Source organism: Manis pentadactyla, chromosome 10 (genome assembly GCF_030020395.1).
Source record: "Manis pentadactyla isolate mManPen7 chromosome 10, mManPen7.hap1, whole genome shotgun sequence".
NCBI classification, from domain to species: domain Eukaryota; kingdom Metazoa; phylum Chordata; class Mammalia; order Pholidota; family Manidae; genus Manis; species Manis pentadactyla.
Genome location: NC_080028.1, coordinates 90003598 through 90023240, shown reverse-complemented (window position 1 = coordinate 90023240; position 19643 = coordinate 90003598). Strand labels below are relative to the sequence as shown.

Sequence of the window (19643 nt, the reverse complement as noted above, 5' to 3'; positions counted from 1 at the left end):
CAATTGAAACAATCCAAATATCCAGCACTAGGGAGTTTTGTTACTAGGTTATTTACAATCCATACATTGGATTGCAATGCAGCCTTTTGGAAAAAAAAGTAACATTACAAGGAAAATTTTACTCATTAAAGAAAAATATTTGACATATTATGTGAGAACAAAGCAGGTTCCAAACTAGTAGAAATTCATTGCATTTCTTAAAATGTGTGTACCAAGGATGGAGATGGTAGAGAAAAGACTGGAAAAAAATTACGTAGGGGTATTGGCAGCATTTATCTATGGATGGTAGGCTTATGGCTGGTTTCTTAAAATGTATTCAATAAATATATATTAATTTTTAAAAGGAGAAAATATTGGGTGGATGGATTTATTGTTTATTTGAAGAGTTCAAAGGGTGGGCCTTTGGGAAAGGAAGAGGGTGCTTCCCAAGCTTTACTTCTAATTTGCGAAACTCCAGGGAAGAGAAGGTGGTAACAGGGTTGGGTGGGGACGTGCTGGAATGGCTGGAGGTGCACAGGTTAGAGACTCGTCCCTTTTTCATTCTGCATTTGAGGCGTGTGGCTTGGATTTCATGCCGATTTCTCTCTTCTGTCTGTGGTAGGTTTGGGTCACATCTTTGTCTGAAGGCTGAGTGACCAGGAATTCTTCCCTGTCTGGAGGGTAAAGACTAGTTGTTCATTTTCATTTCTTGCTTTTAAAATGGAGGAAAATATTTTCAGCTTTGCACAAAGGGCTTTGAAATCTAGTCATGGAGCATACTCTGTCACCTCAAGCTGGTCGTTAGTGTGCACCTTGTTTGCTAATAAACCAACACAGGACCCTGATGTCAAAATGCTTAAAATGATCATATCAGCTGGGACCCCATTTCTGTATTTGACATGCCTTCTCCATTTCCCAGCCTCATGCAGAACATAAACCTGAGTCAGGAGGTGGCCCGATGTGAACTCTTATAAACTGGAGACGGTTTACCTAGGGATTGGGGAACAGACACTTCTTCTTTAACCTTTCAAGATCAAGAATCATTTGGCCAAAAATCCACAACATATTGAACTTAGGGTGTGAAAGCCATACAGTGTATTAAATGTGAATTTGAGACCATGAATTCTACCCACACCGACTCTGTAAAACAGCCTCCTCTTTTCACAAAGCAGGCCCATAAAGTGCTGCCAGTGAAGCAGAAAGCCTCCCCAGGACTGTGGCTCTCTTTCTGTCTGGGGTTGTCAACAAACCTCCTTTATGAGTGGAATAGACCCCTTGTATGTGTCGAGCTTCTGGCTTTTTACAGTGTGTTAGGAGCCAGGCTAGGCAAACGCTAGGCACTGTTTGCTGAGTGCATTTATTGCCTTTGCATAATTTATGAGCTGGAGGGGCTGACCATCATTCGTCTCTGCCAGGGGCTGGCACTCGAGGCTCCAGAGAGCGGAGCTGTAAATTGGATGGTGCGCTCCTGCTGAGCTCACGGCAAAGTCCTCGGGTCAGTATGGGAATTTAATACCAGAAATGGAACTGTTTTCTCAGCGCACCATGTGGGCCCCAGTGCAGCGGACACCGATTTGGCAGACTCTGCGACTGGCCCTGTCGAGGAGCTGTCACTCACCCGGCATGTTGTGTGGGGAGCCTGAGCATTTTTAATCGGCTTGGCATCCGTGCTGCTTCCATAATGGATACCAGTAGGTCTCGGTTCTTCACCATATGCTTAACTCTGGAGACAAGGTGCTTCTGGGTATATCAGTAATTACTTGATGCAGAATTAAGTGGACCTTGAAATTAGAACTGGACTGTTGGAAAGCAGGAAGCTTAACACTTTGATAGAAATAACCATTCCCAGGGACACACTGCTGTTAGGACTGAGGGGGGCATGGAGAGTGGTGGTACTTTACCAGCCTCCCCATTCCTTCTGCCCCCTGCACACCAGTCCTTGGGGATGGGGGCAAATGCTCTACCACAGCCTTCAGCTGTCATTGATTACCTCACAAGATGGGCTGTGAACATCTGTGAAAATGAGCCTGCCTAGAAAAATACTCTTCTCTCTTCCACACCCCTCCTGAATCATGCTTTGTCACTCTTGAAAATGTGCCCAGAACTTGGGAACCTCAAGGAAGCCTTAATTAAAGGCAATGGAAAAATCACAAAACCAGAAAAGCTGTTGTTCCTCATTTGTCTGTTGTTCTAGGCTTTCAAAGTCTTCATCTCACCTTGGTTGACTTACTGTAGTAGAGAAATCATCATTAGGCAAAAGAAAGTAAGTTTAGACAGTCTGAGGCCAGAAGCTTGGTTGAAAATGGTGGAGCTGTGCTTGGTCTAAGCACCGTCACTAAAACCCGTATGACCCTGTGGCCTTGAGGAGCCAGGGGGAAAGTCAGCAATGTCGCACCCTCCAGGCTGTAAGGTTGTCGTGTTAGTGCCTGATGCTTACAGTACAGAGAGCTGAGGTGAAAAGAGGAAATAGCCCCCAAGTTGTGTTTTGTAATGGCAAGATGTCCCTTTGGATAGGGTTTTTGTTACTTTCAATTGAAAGCACGCTAACAGCAGTTTATATAATAAGGCAGCTTACTGTTACCTGAACAAAAAAAGTCCCAAGGCAGGCTGCTTTGAAGTTGGTTCAACTGGCTCCTTTGAGCCAGGTTTTTCCTTCTTTTTGCCCAACCATCTTGCTTTTGTACTTAGCTTTTTGCCTCATTTCTACAAGACGGCTGCCACAGATCTGAACAGCACATCCTCATACAATCATGTTCAAAGGCAAGTGGCAAGTGCTTGCTACTCTTCTCATTTTTTTGAGGAGAGGAAAATTTTCCAGAGCCCCAACAGGCATTTCTTCAAATCTCAGCCAAAATTGGGTCTTAGGACCACCCTTAGCTGCAGTGAAAGTTTGAAAAGAGAGAATATCTGGCTTTTTCAATCTTAAAATGTCAGGAGAAGGTACAGACTAGGGAGAAGGGGGTTGTGAATGGCTGTGGGTATCTAGCCAGCAGTACCTGCTGAATAAGCAAATTTATTTTCTGTTTCTGTTTATAGCTACATCATCTCCCATGTCCAGGTGGCCACACTAAAAATTCTTGGCATCAACCTAGACTCATCCCTCTTACTTGCTTCCTGTATCTGTGTGTTATCAAGTCCTATTGTTTATACCTTCAGAATTGCTCTGCCATCTGTTCCTCCCCTTCTCAAACCACGTCCTGTGCTGGGTTGGACAGTGTAACGGCTGCCAAGCAGGTCTCCCCGTGACCCACATCTTGCCCCACATGCAGTGTCTCTCCTCCTCCTAATGGGAAGGGCCTTCTTCATGGAATATGGCTCCAATCCCGCCACACTGCTGCTTGGTGCTTGTGTTCTAGCTCTATCTCTAGTGCTAAACTGAAAGCTACTTTAAGGCCAGTCCTATGTCTTGGTTGAAAATCTGTCTAGCTTAACAGAGCTTATCAAGAGCTGTTGAGTTGAATGAATGAATATATTTATCTGCTATGCATTTACTTTAATAAAACACATCCCACATTTTGAAATCAAATGCTGGATAACAAAACACTCTTGGGGTTTCTTTTATTTTTTATTGTGTTATATTTTTCTCTCTACTTCTGAGGAACCCAAAGCTTTCTTTTAACTGTCATTCTCTGGATATCCCAAAACCAACTCAGTAATTGGAATTGGGGAGCTGGTAGATATGGTGTGAGTCTACTATCTTAAAACATTTTTTTCCCCATATTGTTGATTTATTACCCTGATTTATTGGATATTTGATTTATTATTTTTATCCTTGGCATGTGTTTTAGAAGGAACATTCCCTTTTCTCTGGGCCTCTGAGCCCTGGAAAAGGCAGCCATTGGAAGTGGTGAGCCTTGCCTAGAATGTCCTGTTTCCCTCAAAGTCCAACTGGGAGAATGCAATGCCCAGAAGTTCTCTTCCTCTAGAAAAGTACCAGGAGAGGTGCAACCATTCATTCACATTAGCTAAAGGTAGAAGGGCTTCCTTAAGATGTCAATTTTGCTCTGAAGCCCATTGAACGATCTTGATTCACCTTAGTCCTGTGGCCGGCTCCTGGATGGGCACCCCCTCTCCAGTGCAGTAAAGGGTGCTCAGTAGTGTGATCAAGTGCCTTGCCAGACTGAAGACTGACCACAGGAAGAGCCGCAGCACTCAGGCATCTAATGAGATGAACAGAGCAACTGCTCAGCATTTTGTTCCTGGTTCTGTTTACCAGTGCTTGAGCTGAAGAAGCCCTTTCTAGCTCAGACAGTGTTTCCTATTCACTTGTCTTGCATTTCTTGTTTTTTTTCTGTATCAAAATCTAAAGCCTACACAGTGTTTGTACTAACCCTTATTCTCTTGTCTTCCTTTTCAGTGTGATAGCGACAGCGACCAGGAAGAGAAGGTAGGACACCCCCCTCACTGTGGGCACAGTGGGGCACTGTGTTTCTCCCACATGTAGCTGCAGGGTGGTGCGGCACTAGCTTCACGTTGACAACACCTTTTCTGTTCTGCAGAGATGGGTTTTATTCACCCAGTGACAATTCCTATGATAACACATTTAATTTGTAAGGTCCACTTTTTTAAATAAGCCCTTCGATACTGCATATATATGACACTTAGTTTTCACTTTATACAGGATTTTTAAAAGGAAATATTTTTATAGCCATCTGATTTTTTTCTTTTTTAATCCTTGATTGGAGAGTTAAACTTGCTAATATACGTTTATAATGTCATATCTTCATTTCTTTTACTGAACCATATGCTTCTTCCTGCTTTTCTGTGCATATTGGCCTTCTTGGCAGAAATGTGAATGTTGTGTTTCTAGGAATCTCATCATGGGGTGAGAGGTGGGTGGGGGGCTTAGCGGGAGCTGCTCTTGTCCCCTCCCAGTGGGTGGCCAGGTGGAGGACAGTTCTTCCAGCAGGTGCATACTGTGTTTCAAGGCTGATGGCCACTAGCCTCTGTATCCAGCTCAACATGGATCAAGGAAAAGAAATCGATTTTTGAGCTTTCAGAAGATTGGATCACAACCTGGTAAAGTGAACTTTCTGCCACCTGAAGCACAGGGATTGTTTTCCGTTTGGTCTTCCTTTCTAGCTGTGCCAGTCTCCCAACCAAATTTATTTGCAGTTTTATTCCTACTTTATGTATTTCAAAAAGAGTTATCCTCAGTTTGCTGGTTTCTGTATTGCTTGGTACCGCAAGAAAGGGACTAGTCCTCCCTTCCCCAGTTTCTGGATCTGTCCTGCATAGCTCGCTTTCCTAAACCCTGTTCTCTGACTTTCGTCTCTTACGTGCTTGCAGATTTTACTCAGAATCCTGCAGTTAGTCTTTAATGGGATCTTTCTATCAAGCCCAGAATTTTCCATCCTTCTCTGCTGCCAGCCTCCAAGAGCTACCTAAAGGCTCTTGTTCTGTACTGTTGTTAATTTGAATTCAGCATATGTAGCCTGTTATAAAATGCGACACATCATCATTTGAGCAGGTCAAGCGTATTCAGATGAAGACAAATGGTGCTTATTTGATTTCCTTAAAATCAGGAAATGAAAAAAGTGCTCTCTGGAGAAATCATGTTCTGCCTGCCTTGGATGATAGACCAATGCATGTCCCCTAGATAAGAACAGGCTCTCGCCTTGAGGTTTTTATCTCTGAAGGACGGCCAGGACTGTCAGCTTGCTGACATGTGCATTATCCATGTCATTTTAAACAAAGTGACCTATGGAAGGGTGTGCTGTGCTGTGACATGGTAATGGGCTGTTGGATGACAGGGAAAGTACACACTGGAAAGGGGGCTATGGATTATTCTTTTGTTTAACTGACAAGTAGGAGCTTCCTTCCTACAGCCCCTGAGAGTGTTAGTTCTTTGAAAGTAGGTTCCCTGGTGACTCAGGCAGCCAGTGTATAGTGGGTGCCAGAAACCTCTGGACAACACTAGAAGTTCAGTGTTCAAGGCATGCCCTGGCCCTGGAACTCTCCAGGCCACATTCCCCATGGCAGATGGCATCTTATTCTTTTGGGCATCAGAGGCACCCAGGGAGGGACTAGTCCTTTCACAGGTGATGGTTGATCCACTTTCCAAGTGGTGGCACCTCTCCAAGGAGATGAGCCTTCTTCAGGGTGGCACAGCCGAGCAGACATTCTTTCTTTAAGAGGCAGTGTGAATTCCAGAAGGGTTCCCCGTCTCCAGCAGTGATAGAAGATGGTAAGGATGTCCAGGTTTGGATTCCATTTAGGAGTCTTGATCAGCAGTCTCAACCTTGACCGAACATGAGTCATCCACAGAAAACCATAAAAATCCCAATGCCTGATCTCATCCCAGGCCACAGAGGTATCTACCACCACTTGTCTAGATGATCACCTAATGCTGGTCATTTCTAGAATTTCCAAAGCTGCCCATGGTTTTTAGAGGACCTGGGGGCCTCGGTGTTTCTTGCATGCCGAGAACACCCCAAGTAGTCCCTTCCTGGGACCTGAATTCCCAAGTCACTACTGCCTAGGCTTCCATCCCCGAGTGCAGGAACCAGCAAAGTGTCAGACAGAGTAACAGGCAGTGGGCAGGTAGTCTTGACAATTTCAGGGCAATGAGGAGAGTACAGAGATGTTTATCAGCAAGGCCACAGAGGGGTGATGATGGGGTGGGCACATTAGAGTGTTCTCTGTCGTGTGCACACTTCCTGCCTCGGCCACCCTGGTCACCTTTGCTGTGGACTGCGGTGGCTCTGCAGGTCCTCTTTCACAGCACACACATTATCTGTCCCTGCCCGCCAGCAGACACTCTTCAGAGGGCTCCCAGCAGGGCCAAACAGCAGACCTGCTGCTGGGGCCCAGTACAGTTAAGACTGTCAGGCTTCCCCTTTTGCACTGAGATTGTCTGGTGTTTATCAACAACTTTAACACTATCCTCTCAGACTTCTGCTCCACACCAGAGCCTGGGCTGCTGTTAGTCTCCTCTGTGCCGGAGCCTCCTGCCTGGGCCCCCCATCGAAGCCCTAAGCTAACCAGGTTGCTTTCATGTGCTCACTTGGAGAATTCGCATTCAAATCTGAATTGCTAATGGTGGAGAAGATGCCACTCAGTGTCCTGGGATCCCTTCAGCAACCCCACCAGGGATGCTGCTGGAGGCTAAAGTGAGACTTGCAGGGACCCACTGGGATTTCTCTCCGGAAGACCTGTCATTCTCGTACTCCATAGGGAACTGTGGAACTGGCAGTCTAAAATTAGGGTACTGTATTTCACACAGCTGACTGAATTAAGATAAACTCTGCTTTACTCTGATACGAAGCTGTAATTTATAAAATGATACCCTTACTAATTAATGTGGAAGTGACTGGGAAAGGGGTTGAAAAAGCAGAGCTTTCCATAAATGCAGGAGACGTACTTGTGCACAAAGAAGGCTTTGATGAGACACGGAGCAGAGCGTCGCTCTCAGCCTCCCCTCCCAGCCAAGTGGATACATTCTGCTTCCTGTCAGAGGACCTGGAGGACTTCTGGGAAGAGTAGAAACTAGGTGGGGAATAGAGAAGGCTGTGAGCACTCCGCATCTTAGAGGTGGGGTTGTTCTTCATTGTACTTAGTACAAAGAAAAGAGGCAGCACTTGGCACCATAATTACCAAATGATGCATTTCTTCCAGCCCCCAACTCAAAATGAATTGGCATCACAAGAACAAAGAGGTAACGTGCGTATTTCCAATTATTTGGCCTGTATTTTCTCACATCCTCTCTCTCTCTACCACTAACAGTAGCCCATTGTGCTAAGAAACACCCCTATTTAGTTATGAAGTTAATACAGAGATTGAAAGGAAGTCTCTGTCCACCTACCCACTTTCCATGTGTTGTGTGGGCCATGTGACAGAGCTGGTTGGAAGTACAGTGCCCAGTGGTCAAGCACTCGGGCCTCTGAGTCTGTTGGCCTGGGGTGTCTCTGACTCTTACTTCTCTGTAGCCATGCACAAACCTCAGTCTCTTGTCTGCCAAGTGAGGGCAACAGCAGCCCCACCATAGTGCTGTAACAACTACACAAAGGTGCGTGGTTTGGAGCCTTGTGCCCTGAATCGCTGCATAAATGTTTGCTTCCATTAGTTTTACTTAGGGGGAAATGAGAGGACCACCTGGGGAGAGAAGAAGTCTGTCCTCCTCTTCAGAAAGCTTGGGATCTGCCAGAGGATGTGAAGTGTGATTTTTCTCCCACTGGAACCCAAGGCTCAGCCTTCATCCCCTAGGGTACTTCTTCCTGATACAGGCAGTATAAAATACAGAAGGGTTCCCAAACAATGATTTTTAAACCGTTTTCCCCAAACATCAGGCTTTCCTCTGGGCACAACCTGGAGCCAAGAGCAAGCATGCTGTCCTGGCAGGATCAGATGGCAGCTGAGCGGATTGTACAGCCCTTGTGCCACAGGCCAGACATGCCAGGTCTCAGGTGCCCATCACAGGAGGGAGGGTCTGATTCAGTATGTCTGGGGTATGACCACAGCGGCTGTATGTTTTTTTAAAGCTTCCTTAGGTGAATTTGATCCACATTTGGTTTTGAGAACTCCAGCCTTATAGCAAATACCAAAGAAAAACCTTTCCTTTCCCTCTTAACACTTAAAATTTTGACAGCTCTGGAGAAAGACTTGAAAGCTACAGAGGTGTGTGTGGGCATGTACCCATGTGCTTCTGTATATAAATGCATGGTATATACATACATGCAATACACACATACACAATCTCTTCATAGATAAAAACCATTCTCCTCTTCCTAATGAAGCTTTCAGCGTGATGCCTGATTGCAGTTTCCTCTCTGGGATTTCATGATAGGAATGACCATCTGGAGAAAGTTGCTCAGTTCTTGTGACTTGCTTACATGCCCTGGTCAGCCTGCTGGGACACTGGCTAACTGCAAATGCAGTACACCTGATTTTCCATGTCAGCTCCTCTCCCCCTATGCACACACACTCCTGTTTTTTAACTCATCCTAAAATGTGTTGTGTTTCATCATTTTACATACACTTGTGTGGGAAGGGGGCAGCCTCTAAGAAAAACAACAAGAAAACCAGCAGAGGCTTATTATGTTGCTAACTGAATACAAACCACATGCCTAACTTGGCTCCTGAAGAACTCAGAAACTGCTGAAATGTCAGACCCAAGACTGGGCATGTGGCTTGTGCTTATAGTGGAAGAGCCCCATCCTTGATTGGCCACATTTCATACTTGGTAAAGATTGTGCACCCTCAGCAATATTCCAGGGGCTCAGAAGGCCCTCATGTTCCTTGTAGAACCCCCATCTTTGGTTTTGAAATAGGTCATATTCTGATCAGGAGACAACTTAGAGATGCTCTCCTATTTTACAGCTAGAGAAAGGAATTTTCTCTTCCTGTTCATTTGCATAGCAGCAAAGCAAACAACCATGGCCCAGGAGAAGAGCAGGGACCTGTGTTCTTTAGCACTTAGCATAGTGACTGGCACAAATTATGTGTTCAGTAATGTCCACTGATTCACTAAATTTTCCTGAATACTCATCGCCAACTAGAGGGGGTAAGTGAAACCAATTCAGAAAACTGGTACTTGAACCTGAGTGTACTTCATATAATCATAGCATTTATTTTCTAGACTCCAACAAATACATGGTCTCTTCTTCAGCCTTCTATATTTCTTTCACAATTTTATTTTCTTATAAGACCCTTTTAAGCCATTTATAAATTTTCTCTTATTGGGAAATGTCTATAATTATTGGCTGGATTTCAAGAGCTTTCCATTTTGGGTGCCTGATTTCTATACTTCTATACTGCACATCTACTCAACTTCTTACCTCTCTAAGATTATGTCTGAGTCAAAATGACATTTTGGTGTTATTCCAACACCATCATATTTCCAACTGGCTTAATTCTGTCATATCCATTCAAAATTCCTATTGATACCATCCTTGGATTAAATTTCTACTGCAAATTATTTTAAATTCTCATTAATTTTTATCATGTCATAGCATTTTCCTGCCAAACCAAAAGTTGCTTCAGTCACATTGGCTGTGTATGTGGTATATATGTCCATTACTACCATGTCCTATACCTGAAGAAGACAGAGGTTCTAAGCATTCAGATTTTTTGATTAAATAAAAATCAATACAATGAATACTCAGGAGTTATTGGAAATTTGTCAGACCTCTTTAGCTGAACTCTTGTTTCTTAAAATGAATAGTAAGAAGAAAGAACAGATCCTAGATAGTCTGTTTTTCAGCATGGATGGGTTATGGGGAAGGGTTATCAGAAGACATGGCTTCTTATTTCGCACTATCCAGCTGTATGGCCTTAGGCAAGATACTTAATGTTGCTGAGCCTTAGTTTTGTCATTTATAAAATGAGGCTGGATTCAGTGATCTAATACTGAATATCTTGACTTTCTATGTAGCTATTTACCAAGGTCCTAACAACATGTCAGACCCAGAAAGGAATTAATATGTGATTATATTTTCTCTTTGCCAGTGTAAAATGAAGATTATGCAAAAAGTGTCCCCATTGTTTTCTGTCTTTCATATTCCATAGAATGAATAAACATAGTAGTAATTCAGGGCACATCTGTGTTGACTCAAGTAAGTGAAAGAAACCTATATGTGGGCCTAGTGTATAAACAAGTTTATTTCCTATTTTTTGGTTCATTCATTCATTCATTCATATCCACCGACTTTCATATTTTTTCAAGTATCTCCTGATGAGCCAGTGTGGGCGCTGTAGTTGTTCACTGTCCAGGATCCTGGCTCCTTTTCTCATAACATGCTGCTTCCCTCTACATGAGGGTGATTTGGGACATGCCCAGAAGTGGCATTTGAGAACCTCAGCGATATTTGTGCCTTGCCCTCCTTGTGCTGCAAGAGACCTGGATTATATCGTATCTATTCACCTACAAGCCCTCTAGCTTCTAAAAATTCAAACATGGCAGCTGCTCAGTAAGCACTGAATTAATACAATTTGGGTCCACTGACAACTTAGATGTACAGCCTTTTCTGAAATGTGACTTTTTTTTAACCTGGGAAGCAGTTGTCCAAGGCAAGAAGGGAAGAGCTCCAAGGTGTGTGTTTTAACACTGAAGATAAATGCAAAGCCAGCCTGTGGGCCAGCGTGAGTCATTAGGAATGCAGGTGATACCAGCCAGCAGACTAAGCATGAGCCAGATTTGGTCAAGGAACTCAGTCTTCTTTTATTGTATATCTATGTGTGTAAACATTTAATATCTTATTAGATCATAGGCTTCCAGCAAGTACTCGACATCTAGCATGTAGATGCTTTATAAATATTCATGTCATACCTGGAAGTTGCTCTGTCAATTATCTAAGTCCCAGGAAGGAAAAGGGACCTTTCACGGTCCCCCAGGCAGTGTAGAGAGGAATGGGCCTGGACTGGAAGCCCATTCCTTAGCTTCTGGCCCCAAATCTTCTGCATCTCCTGCAGTCTCTCTAGACTTCCCTTCCTGTGACCAGCGCATAGGAGGAGGGACCGTGGTATCTCCAGAGCTGCTGAACTATACCCCGAAAAGTGGTTTCAGTATGTGTGCTGTCTGCCACTGCAGGGCCCGCTGGTGTACCCCCTGGCCACTGGGTCCCACCTTGCAGAGGGTCTCAGGTTCCTTTGAGGTTGCAAGGCCTTCCCATTTCTGACAGCTGTGCTGCGTAGGGTGTTCCTGCAGCCCAAATGGTAGTAAATATCTGAAGCAGCCATGTACATGTTAAAGATTATGTATTTGCCACTAAGGGGAGAATATAGTGTTTATTGGCTGGAGTGCGTGCTGGCTGAGCTGATTACCACACAGCACTCTGTCAACCAATGATTTGTCCTGTCCTTTATCATCTGTGTCACTCAGCAGTGTGCTGGCAAAGGGAACAGATCACCCCCTTCCCTTTTTTTGTACCCATTTTGTGTAGAAAATTTGTATTTACTTTGGGAGTGTAATTTGTTCCTCATGGATAATGTGACCCTGAGCGGAGCTGGATCATGGGTTAGTTGAAGTGATATTTTCCGCTAATGGTAGTCGTACATCATTGCTGTCAGCTCGGGTTAGGAGGCAAGCACATTACAGCTCCATTTTACCTCTGCAGGCATCTGGGATTATTTGCCATAACCGAGTATGACATGACCGCACTACAGAGTGCATTAAAATTTTACTGGCTTCTCAGGCAAGTTCCCCGGCTCCAGTGTGTGCTTCAGGCAGGCAGTCTGATGGGGAGCCCAAGGGCCCTGACTTCCTGAGCAGAGGTGCTATGAAAAGGAAGGAGCTAAGCAGGGGCTCTTCTCTTATGCTAAGAAAGATGCCAGGGCCAGAATATGTGGGGAGCTAGCCTACAGGTATGTGCTTCTCCGAACATCCCAGCCTGTCAGGTGACTGGCTGCCTTGAGCCTATGACGTGCCCACTGCAGTCTGCTCTCTCTTTGATGCTCAACTTCCAGAGGTAGACTGGGCAATAGCTCCTTCTTCAAGGAAAGCCAAGGGTAAGCCCCAGTCCCTGCCAAGCCTGGGCTGATTTTTATTGTTCTTGTCTGCCTGTGGTCAGACAAAGGAAAGAGGCATGGGTCCTTAGAATGGCAGAATCCATGTCCATCCATTCAGCTGGACTGAGTCTGATATTCTCATAAACCCAGTTAGAAACATTTGCCAGGATGTTTACACATTGCCTCATACAGTCTCACACCAACCCAATATAGTGTAAGCATGATTACTCCATTTTACTTGTAAGGAAACTAAGGTTCAGATAAATTAAGTAACATACCTAATGTCCTAATGAAGGCAGTGATGGGATTCTTGCCTTTCATCCAGATCTTGCTGACTTCAGTCCTGTAATGTTCAGTGCTATGTAGAGATAATAAATAACTACTATCTAAATAATGTTTATGTATGCTTTACATGTATTGATTTGTTTAATCCACATTACAACTGTAACAGGTAGGTGCTAATGTTATCCCCAGTTTACAGAGGAAACTTGAGTAACAGAGAGCAAATAACATGAGCTGGTGAGTGGCAGAGCCAAGTTTCGAACCCAGGTTGTCTGGTTTCCAAGGCAGCACTCTTAGCCACTAAGCTAGGCCCTCCCTCATTGCTACATTCCAGTAAGGCTGAGGACTGATAAGAAAAGGCCAGTGAGAATAGTAATGTGTTGGCATAAAAGGAAATGTTCAAAGAGTACTTTATCACTTTCAATGGTGATTCTAACATCCAACAAAATATTATTCTAAAAAGATGCTCTGTGATGAGCTTTAATTAAGTAATAAGCCCCATTTGCAGGTTAGCACATTACTTGAACACAAATGGTATTTCTAAGGTGCTTGAAAGGCATTGATTTTGTTAGCTTAGGGTAAGCAGTCCCTCTGGTAAAATGCTTCATTCTTTTATATTGATTAGCATCCTTTTTCTTACTCTCATTGGAAAGGCTGTAATAATCGTTTGTTGACTCATGTGCCTTAAAAGGACAGTTCAAGGTTGTCTCCCAATAATGAATGGGACACAGATCAGGGTTCACTCTGTCAGCCAGAGTGAAATCATCACAAATTCTACCTTGGTGGATCGTGAATTCTGGACATTTGAATGTCCCCATTGCCTCGGACATAGACACAACCTTTTATTCTACCACCGAAAGACCTCTCTCCAGCTTCCTAGCCCATTATCTCTCTCTCTGTGAAGTTTGAGATGTTGCCCCTCCTGGACAGAATGGGCAGGATGCCTTTCCTCTCAGCAGTGTATGTGGTAGGGTGGCAAATGCTGAACTTATTCAATAAACCATACATAAAATGAGTTATACTTTGTACCCTCAGGACAGTTTTTAAATGCTTCAAGAGAAAAGCCATAGATAGGTATGGTTTATCTCAATGAGAAATTTGAAATTCACAAAGAATTGTGCTCCCTGGGCCCACTCCCCATCTTGGGCTCCCAGGCACACACATTGATCCTCCTGCTAGATTGCAGTAGATCTGGGGGACTGACCTGATTTTCTCCTCTGGCCTTAGATCCAGTCACTCAAGAGGTAAAGGAAAAGAACAAAAATATTGATCCAGTCATTGAAAAGTAATCATCCCTCTCGAATGTCTGCTTAGAATGCAGCAGTAATTTTGAATGATGTGTTCCCTAGACAAGACACAAATGTGGATCATCTGCTTTGCCTGAGCAGAGTCACACTCGCACCTTCACCCTTTCCTGAGCCTCTAAGGATGTGCAGGCAGGCCCACTCTAAGACTAGACATTGAAAGAAGTTTAGAGTTTACCCAACAAATCAATTACAGAGCAATTATTCATTGTATAAAGGGACCCATCAGCCTTTTGGAGCTAGGTAAAATATGTGATGTCTACATTCTTATCAATAGAACTCCAGTAAAATCTTTGGGTCATTATAAAGCCCTTAAGTTGAACAGCTTTGGCTGTGTTTATGTTAGCAGGGTTTTGTTTTATTTGTTTTTTTAAAGAGTCTTCCTTTTCATTTCAAAGTAACAGAAATTAAATTCAAACTAACACATAAGGAACTGTATAGGATTTCCAAATTCAAGTAAGTAACTGAACCATCAGAAGGGCAGAAATATGAGACTGGACTCCAGAAGCACAGAACAGAGAATTAAGTTCCCTTCTTGTTTCTCCTTCTCTTTGTCTGTCCTCTGTATTCTTCATTGCTTCTACTTGGTTTTTCCTGTGGGTGAAAAGCATGACCCACCTTCTGAGCATTATACCTTTCAGCTTCAGCCAGTGGAAGAAAGACTGTCTACCCATTTCTGCTGCAGTTACTAAAATCTAAGGAAAGGATTCTGATTGGCTCAGGCTAGGTGGTTCTCCAGAAAGGACTGTGGAATGGCTGGCTGAAGTCAGGTGCTCATGCCTGAATCACTCAGCTGTGGGCAGAGAGACCAGATCATGTTGTCCAAAAGTGCTGCTCTGGAGGTAACCTGAATGGTGCTGGAGTGGGTAGAGGGCACAGGAAGGAGCTGGGTGGACAACAATGCATCTGTACAGCATAACAAACCCTTCCTGCCCTGTGGGTTAGGGACTCATGGGCACCCCTTGCCAGCTGTCCAAGAGTCCATGATCATCCAGTGTTAGCACTTTGTTATGATCACAGGGTCTCAAATATGAGCACATGGGTATAATTATATAGCATAGTTGCCTAAATATTCACAGGATCATTTTAAGTGCCATTATATATTGCTTCTATCTTGCTTAAGGTAGGCTGTTAAGACTTACAGAAGGGCACAGGATTTTATAAAGTGTGAGGGTTCATGTGACCTGTATTCAGAATACTCCTAAATTCATTAATACTTGAATATAGTGGAGGATGAATTACTCCTCAGTCACAAGACAGCCACCATGAGAGACAGAAAGGCCCAAGTCACTGGGATGCCAGTTTGTAAATTACTCAGCTTGGGTACAAAATGTACTTACTTGTCCAAATGAATTGTGGCCATCCCAGAGTACTGAATGTGTGTCCAGTGTAGTAAGTAGCTCTCATACCCTCACAGGCTGCCTTCCTGAAATGAGCTCCCTAACACTGGAACTTAGGAAGTTCATGCATAGCTGCTTTCACTCATAGTTTGTTCCACAAACTTAGCCCTCACTGTGTGCCGAGCCAAGTACCATCCTGGGATCTAGGGAGGGAAAGATGACAAAGGCATCACAAGTCTTCAGAGAGGTATGGCCCAATTGCAGAGAATGCTAAGGTGCCTTGATGAATATAAGATGCCCCCACAGTGTGTGCTAAGGAATGGCCCAGTGTCTGGCTGCACACAACAGAACTGTACTGTGTAGAGCACACATCTGAGTAAGATCATGCTGAAACACGTGAGTGTAGATGACTTCAAGGATAGTGAGGAGCATAGGCCAGGGGGATATTAGTTGCAAAAAGCAAAGAGTTGTGAAAGGCTTAATATATGAAGAGAAACATGAATAAACATCAGTTTATACAGAACAAGGTTCATAGGAGGGGGTAAGGGAGATGTGACTGTAAATTCTGGTTGATATAAACAGCTCCATATAGACAGACCTTGTATAAGATAAGAGTTGGACTTGATCCAAAGAGGAGCCCACTGAGGTACTTCATGTAAGTGAATGGCACCTCAGATTTGACTCATGAGAAGAGAATCCCAGCAGTGGTGTGAAGAATGGGAGGGAAAAAAGGAAACTTTGGCCTTGATGATCAAAGAGAAAGTTGTTGTGATAGGCTAGGCAAGAGGTGGTGGGAATCTCAACTGAAGTATTGGAAAAAGGAGTTAAATTTTCGAGGCATTTCTGAAGTGGAATTATGATTTTGTGACCACCGGGATGTGGGTGTTTAGGGAGGAGTCACAGAAGGTTTCCAGGAAGGCTGCCCGGGTGGGCAGTGATGGCACTACCAACCGGACACTGAGAGTGAGGGATACAGGACTAGTGAGTTCAGGGAGGGGCTTGCAGAACCCTCCATGCGTGAGCTCAGAAGAGCAGGAGTGATCAGAACTACGGTCAGCGTCTGGGAGGCCAGAACCTTCTGAGAAGCAGAGACAGTTGGGGCTGTGGGATGAGTGGGAAACCAGCCAGAATGCTGGGATTTTGTCTGCATCTAATTTAGGAATAAATATATGTGCTGATGATAACAATCAAGAACAAAACCACCTTGTATTAGTCATAGCACCTGATGTTTACTTTGGGTACTTAAGATATACTGAACAGGACTTTTTTTTTTTAATATAAATAAAGTTTACCATCTTCACCATTGTAAGTGTACATTTCAGTGATGTTAAGTACATTCACATTGTTGTGCAATCTGTATAGTTTTTTTATACTGAATGTTTTAAAATGCCATCCATTTTGTATATGTACCACCTCTTCTTTATCCATTCATCTACTGATTAAACTTTACATTTCTTGAAGAGGTAGAAGATGATCACAGGGAGCTGCACCATGGCCATGTCATTGGTCAGTGAAATGTGGAAAGGAGGGTCATGTGGAGTGAGAATCAGCAGGAAATCTCTATGCTTTGGAGGAATAGGAGATGCACAAGCAGGAGATAGGGGATGATGGCAAAAGCAGCCTTAATCATCTGTAAGTAGGCTTCCCCAGAGTTCCCTCTCTGCCTAAGCTCTGTTTTTCCTTTTGAGGAGGTTTTTAATTAATTTCTGTTTCATTTACTACTATTGTGAAATATTTTTGAAGTCCCTTTCCCAACCTCCTGGCCCTTCTCTGCCTCCCCCACCCTCTCAGACTCCCAGCTCCAAGGGTTGCTCTTTACACCGTGCTGAAGTCCAGCCTCATGGGATATGCACCAAGGGGCTGCAGCTTCCTCTGGCCCTGGCACTGCCTGAGCATACCTGCCTGCTGGGGCAGTCGCTGTCCATGAATCTGGGCATGCTGCATCGATTTACCACTGGTGAAGCAGTGATGGGGACCTTAATGGTTGGTGTGCTCTCTAAACAATGGCAACAGCAAGATGGAGAGGGTGGTGCCAGGGAGACTTGCCAGCATTTGTGGGGATCCCCAGAAAACCCACTTTCTGGGAAGTACCTCTTTTAGCCAGAAGTGGAAGCAGTAGTGATTATCAGCCCTTCAGTTTTACCTTCTGAGTGTTACAGAGATACAGAACCTAGGACGTGTTCAGCTGTAGTAGCAGAATGTCTGACAGTGGCTTTCACAGTGTGTTCATTTCCTGTCACTGCTGTAACAAATTACCACAAACGTGGCACCCTGAAAGAACAGAAATCTGGTCTCTCGAAGTTCATCATCAGTTCCCTGGGCCTCACTCCCTCCAATCCATCTCTTGCCTCCTCTAGCTTCTAGTGGCTGCTAACATTCCTCTGCTTGCAGCCACATCACTGCGGTCTCTGCTTCTGTCTTCATAGAGCTTTCTCCTTTTGTGTGTGTCCCCTGCCTTTCTCTTATAAAGATACCTGTGACAGCATTTGGGGCCTACCCAGAAAATGTGAGATAATTTATTCATCTCGGGGTATTTGATTGAATCACATCAAAAGACCCTTTTGCCTTCAAAGACAACAATCAAGGTCATTGCAGAATAAATAGAAGACAGGCAAGGAGGTAGTCAAGGGCCTTGTACATCTCCTTGGCTATAACAGTCCATTTCCAGGTGCAGAGATGAAGGGAAAGCAAGCATCTGGCACAGAAGGGCTGGATTTCCATGACTGGTCATTGTCCCTGGGAGTTGGCATTGTACTGACTTGAGTTCTGTAGCAAGAAAGAAGCATGCAGATGGCTTCTGGGTGGGCAAAGACCAGAGACTGCCACAAAGGATGTGGGTGTCCAAACCTCTGATGTGGTCAGATTACAAAGTCTGAATGAGTGTCCTCTCTTGTTTTGTGAAGATGACACTGTTTTAATGTCTCTGTTTACCTTCCCTGTTCGATACACCAATGAACCACCACAGTCATGGAGTTTCTAAGTCTCATCCATCTCTGAATCCACTGGTGAGGATAATGGGTGTAAGCTTTAGTCTTGGACTTAGAGACCTCAAATCTATAACCACCTTCTGGTATGACTTAAAAAAATCATCGAACCTCTCTAGGACCTCAGAATTCTCACCTCACAAGACCATGGCGAGGAGATGAAATGCATCTACTTGCATAAAATGCAGGAGCTACTGCCGTGCTGGTTGTTTCTGAGGTCACTGTGGAATGGAGCCCTCTGGTGCCTCACAGCATAGACCAAATTGAGAGGTTGGATTCTCTTGTTGCTTCTTTGCTCCCCGCCACCAGCCATTCCCACCACATGGACTGTCTGTCATATACTTTCTACTCATTTAGGTTGCCATCATTTATTTTCAACTTCTGACTAGGAACATGCCTTCAGTGTTGCTGTTGGTAACACTCTCCCTACACTCCTGGGTGTAATTCCAGGAGCAAGTGGAAAACAGTAGGTGAGTCCTGGGCAGCAAGAGTCCTGTCATGTTCTGGACCATAGTGGGTGGGGGGAAGCTCCTAAACTTGCAGCTTTATTCCCCCTCATGCTTGTAAGTCGGCCTGGCCACGCTGTCCCTGGTGGCCTTCATCCTAGACACTGCAGGTACCACCAATAAGGACTGAACTGGTGTGAGCAAAGGTGCTCATAGCATCTGTGCCTGGCCCTGCCTCACTCATCTAATGAGATCCTCAGCAAGCTGAGGGTGGTGGCCTGCAGAGCAGAAAAAGAGATGTAACACCTGGCCAGATGACTAGGCAGGAATGTGGGATTTCCCAGCAGTCGAGTGTGGAGGGAGGTCCCCCACTGGGCTGCATGCCACTGTCACCCAGAGGGCTGTGCACGGAACCTTCTGCACCACCCTGGGGACTTACATGCCGAAGTTCCCAGGTGGGAAGTTTCCAGGTGGAGTGCAGGAATCTGTACTTCTAAAAGCTCCCCTGAGGCTTCTGACACAAGTTTACAGGGAAAGACTATGGGCGTGGGGCCAGGAAAGCCTCATTTTGGTGACAGCTGTGCTACTTACAAGCTGCGTGAGCTTTGTCCGTCACCTCATCCACTCTTAACTCAGGTGCCCTTAGCTTTACAGTAATAGCGTGCATACGCATGTTTTGTGAGACACACACATCATGGCTGCTGTAACAAAATGTTAGCTCCTTCTTCACCCAACACAGAAGGCAGCAGTCTGGCTCTTGCTTTAGCCTTGGTACCCCAGCTACTTACCACCAGTTCCATCCTGATGTAAGATTTACATAGCCCATGCCAAACTGTTGTTAATTAACAATCACTCCGCAAAGCT

At 44.5% G+C, this 19643-nt stretch overlaps 1 protein-coding gene across 4 annotated transcripts in view; it reads left to right on the top strand.

Moving 5' to 3' along the window:
- The window catches only part of AUTS2 (activator of transcription and developmental regulator AUTS2), a 1225237-nt gene that overhangs the window by 912689 nt on the left and 292905 nt on the right, over positions 1 to 19643 (top strand). For all 4 annotated transcript variants that reach the window (XM_057487216.1, XM_036907884.2, XM_057487218.1 and 1 more), the window contains one exon: positions 4337 to 4366. In XM_057487216.1, coding sequence (XP_057343199.1) covers positions 4337 to 4366 — 30 coding nt within the window. The remainder of the gene's footprint in view (positions 1 to 4336; positions 4367 to 19643) is intronic.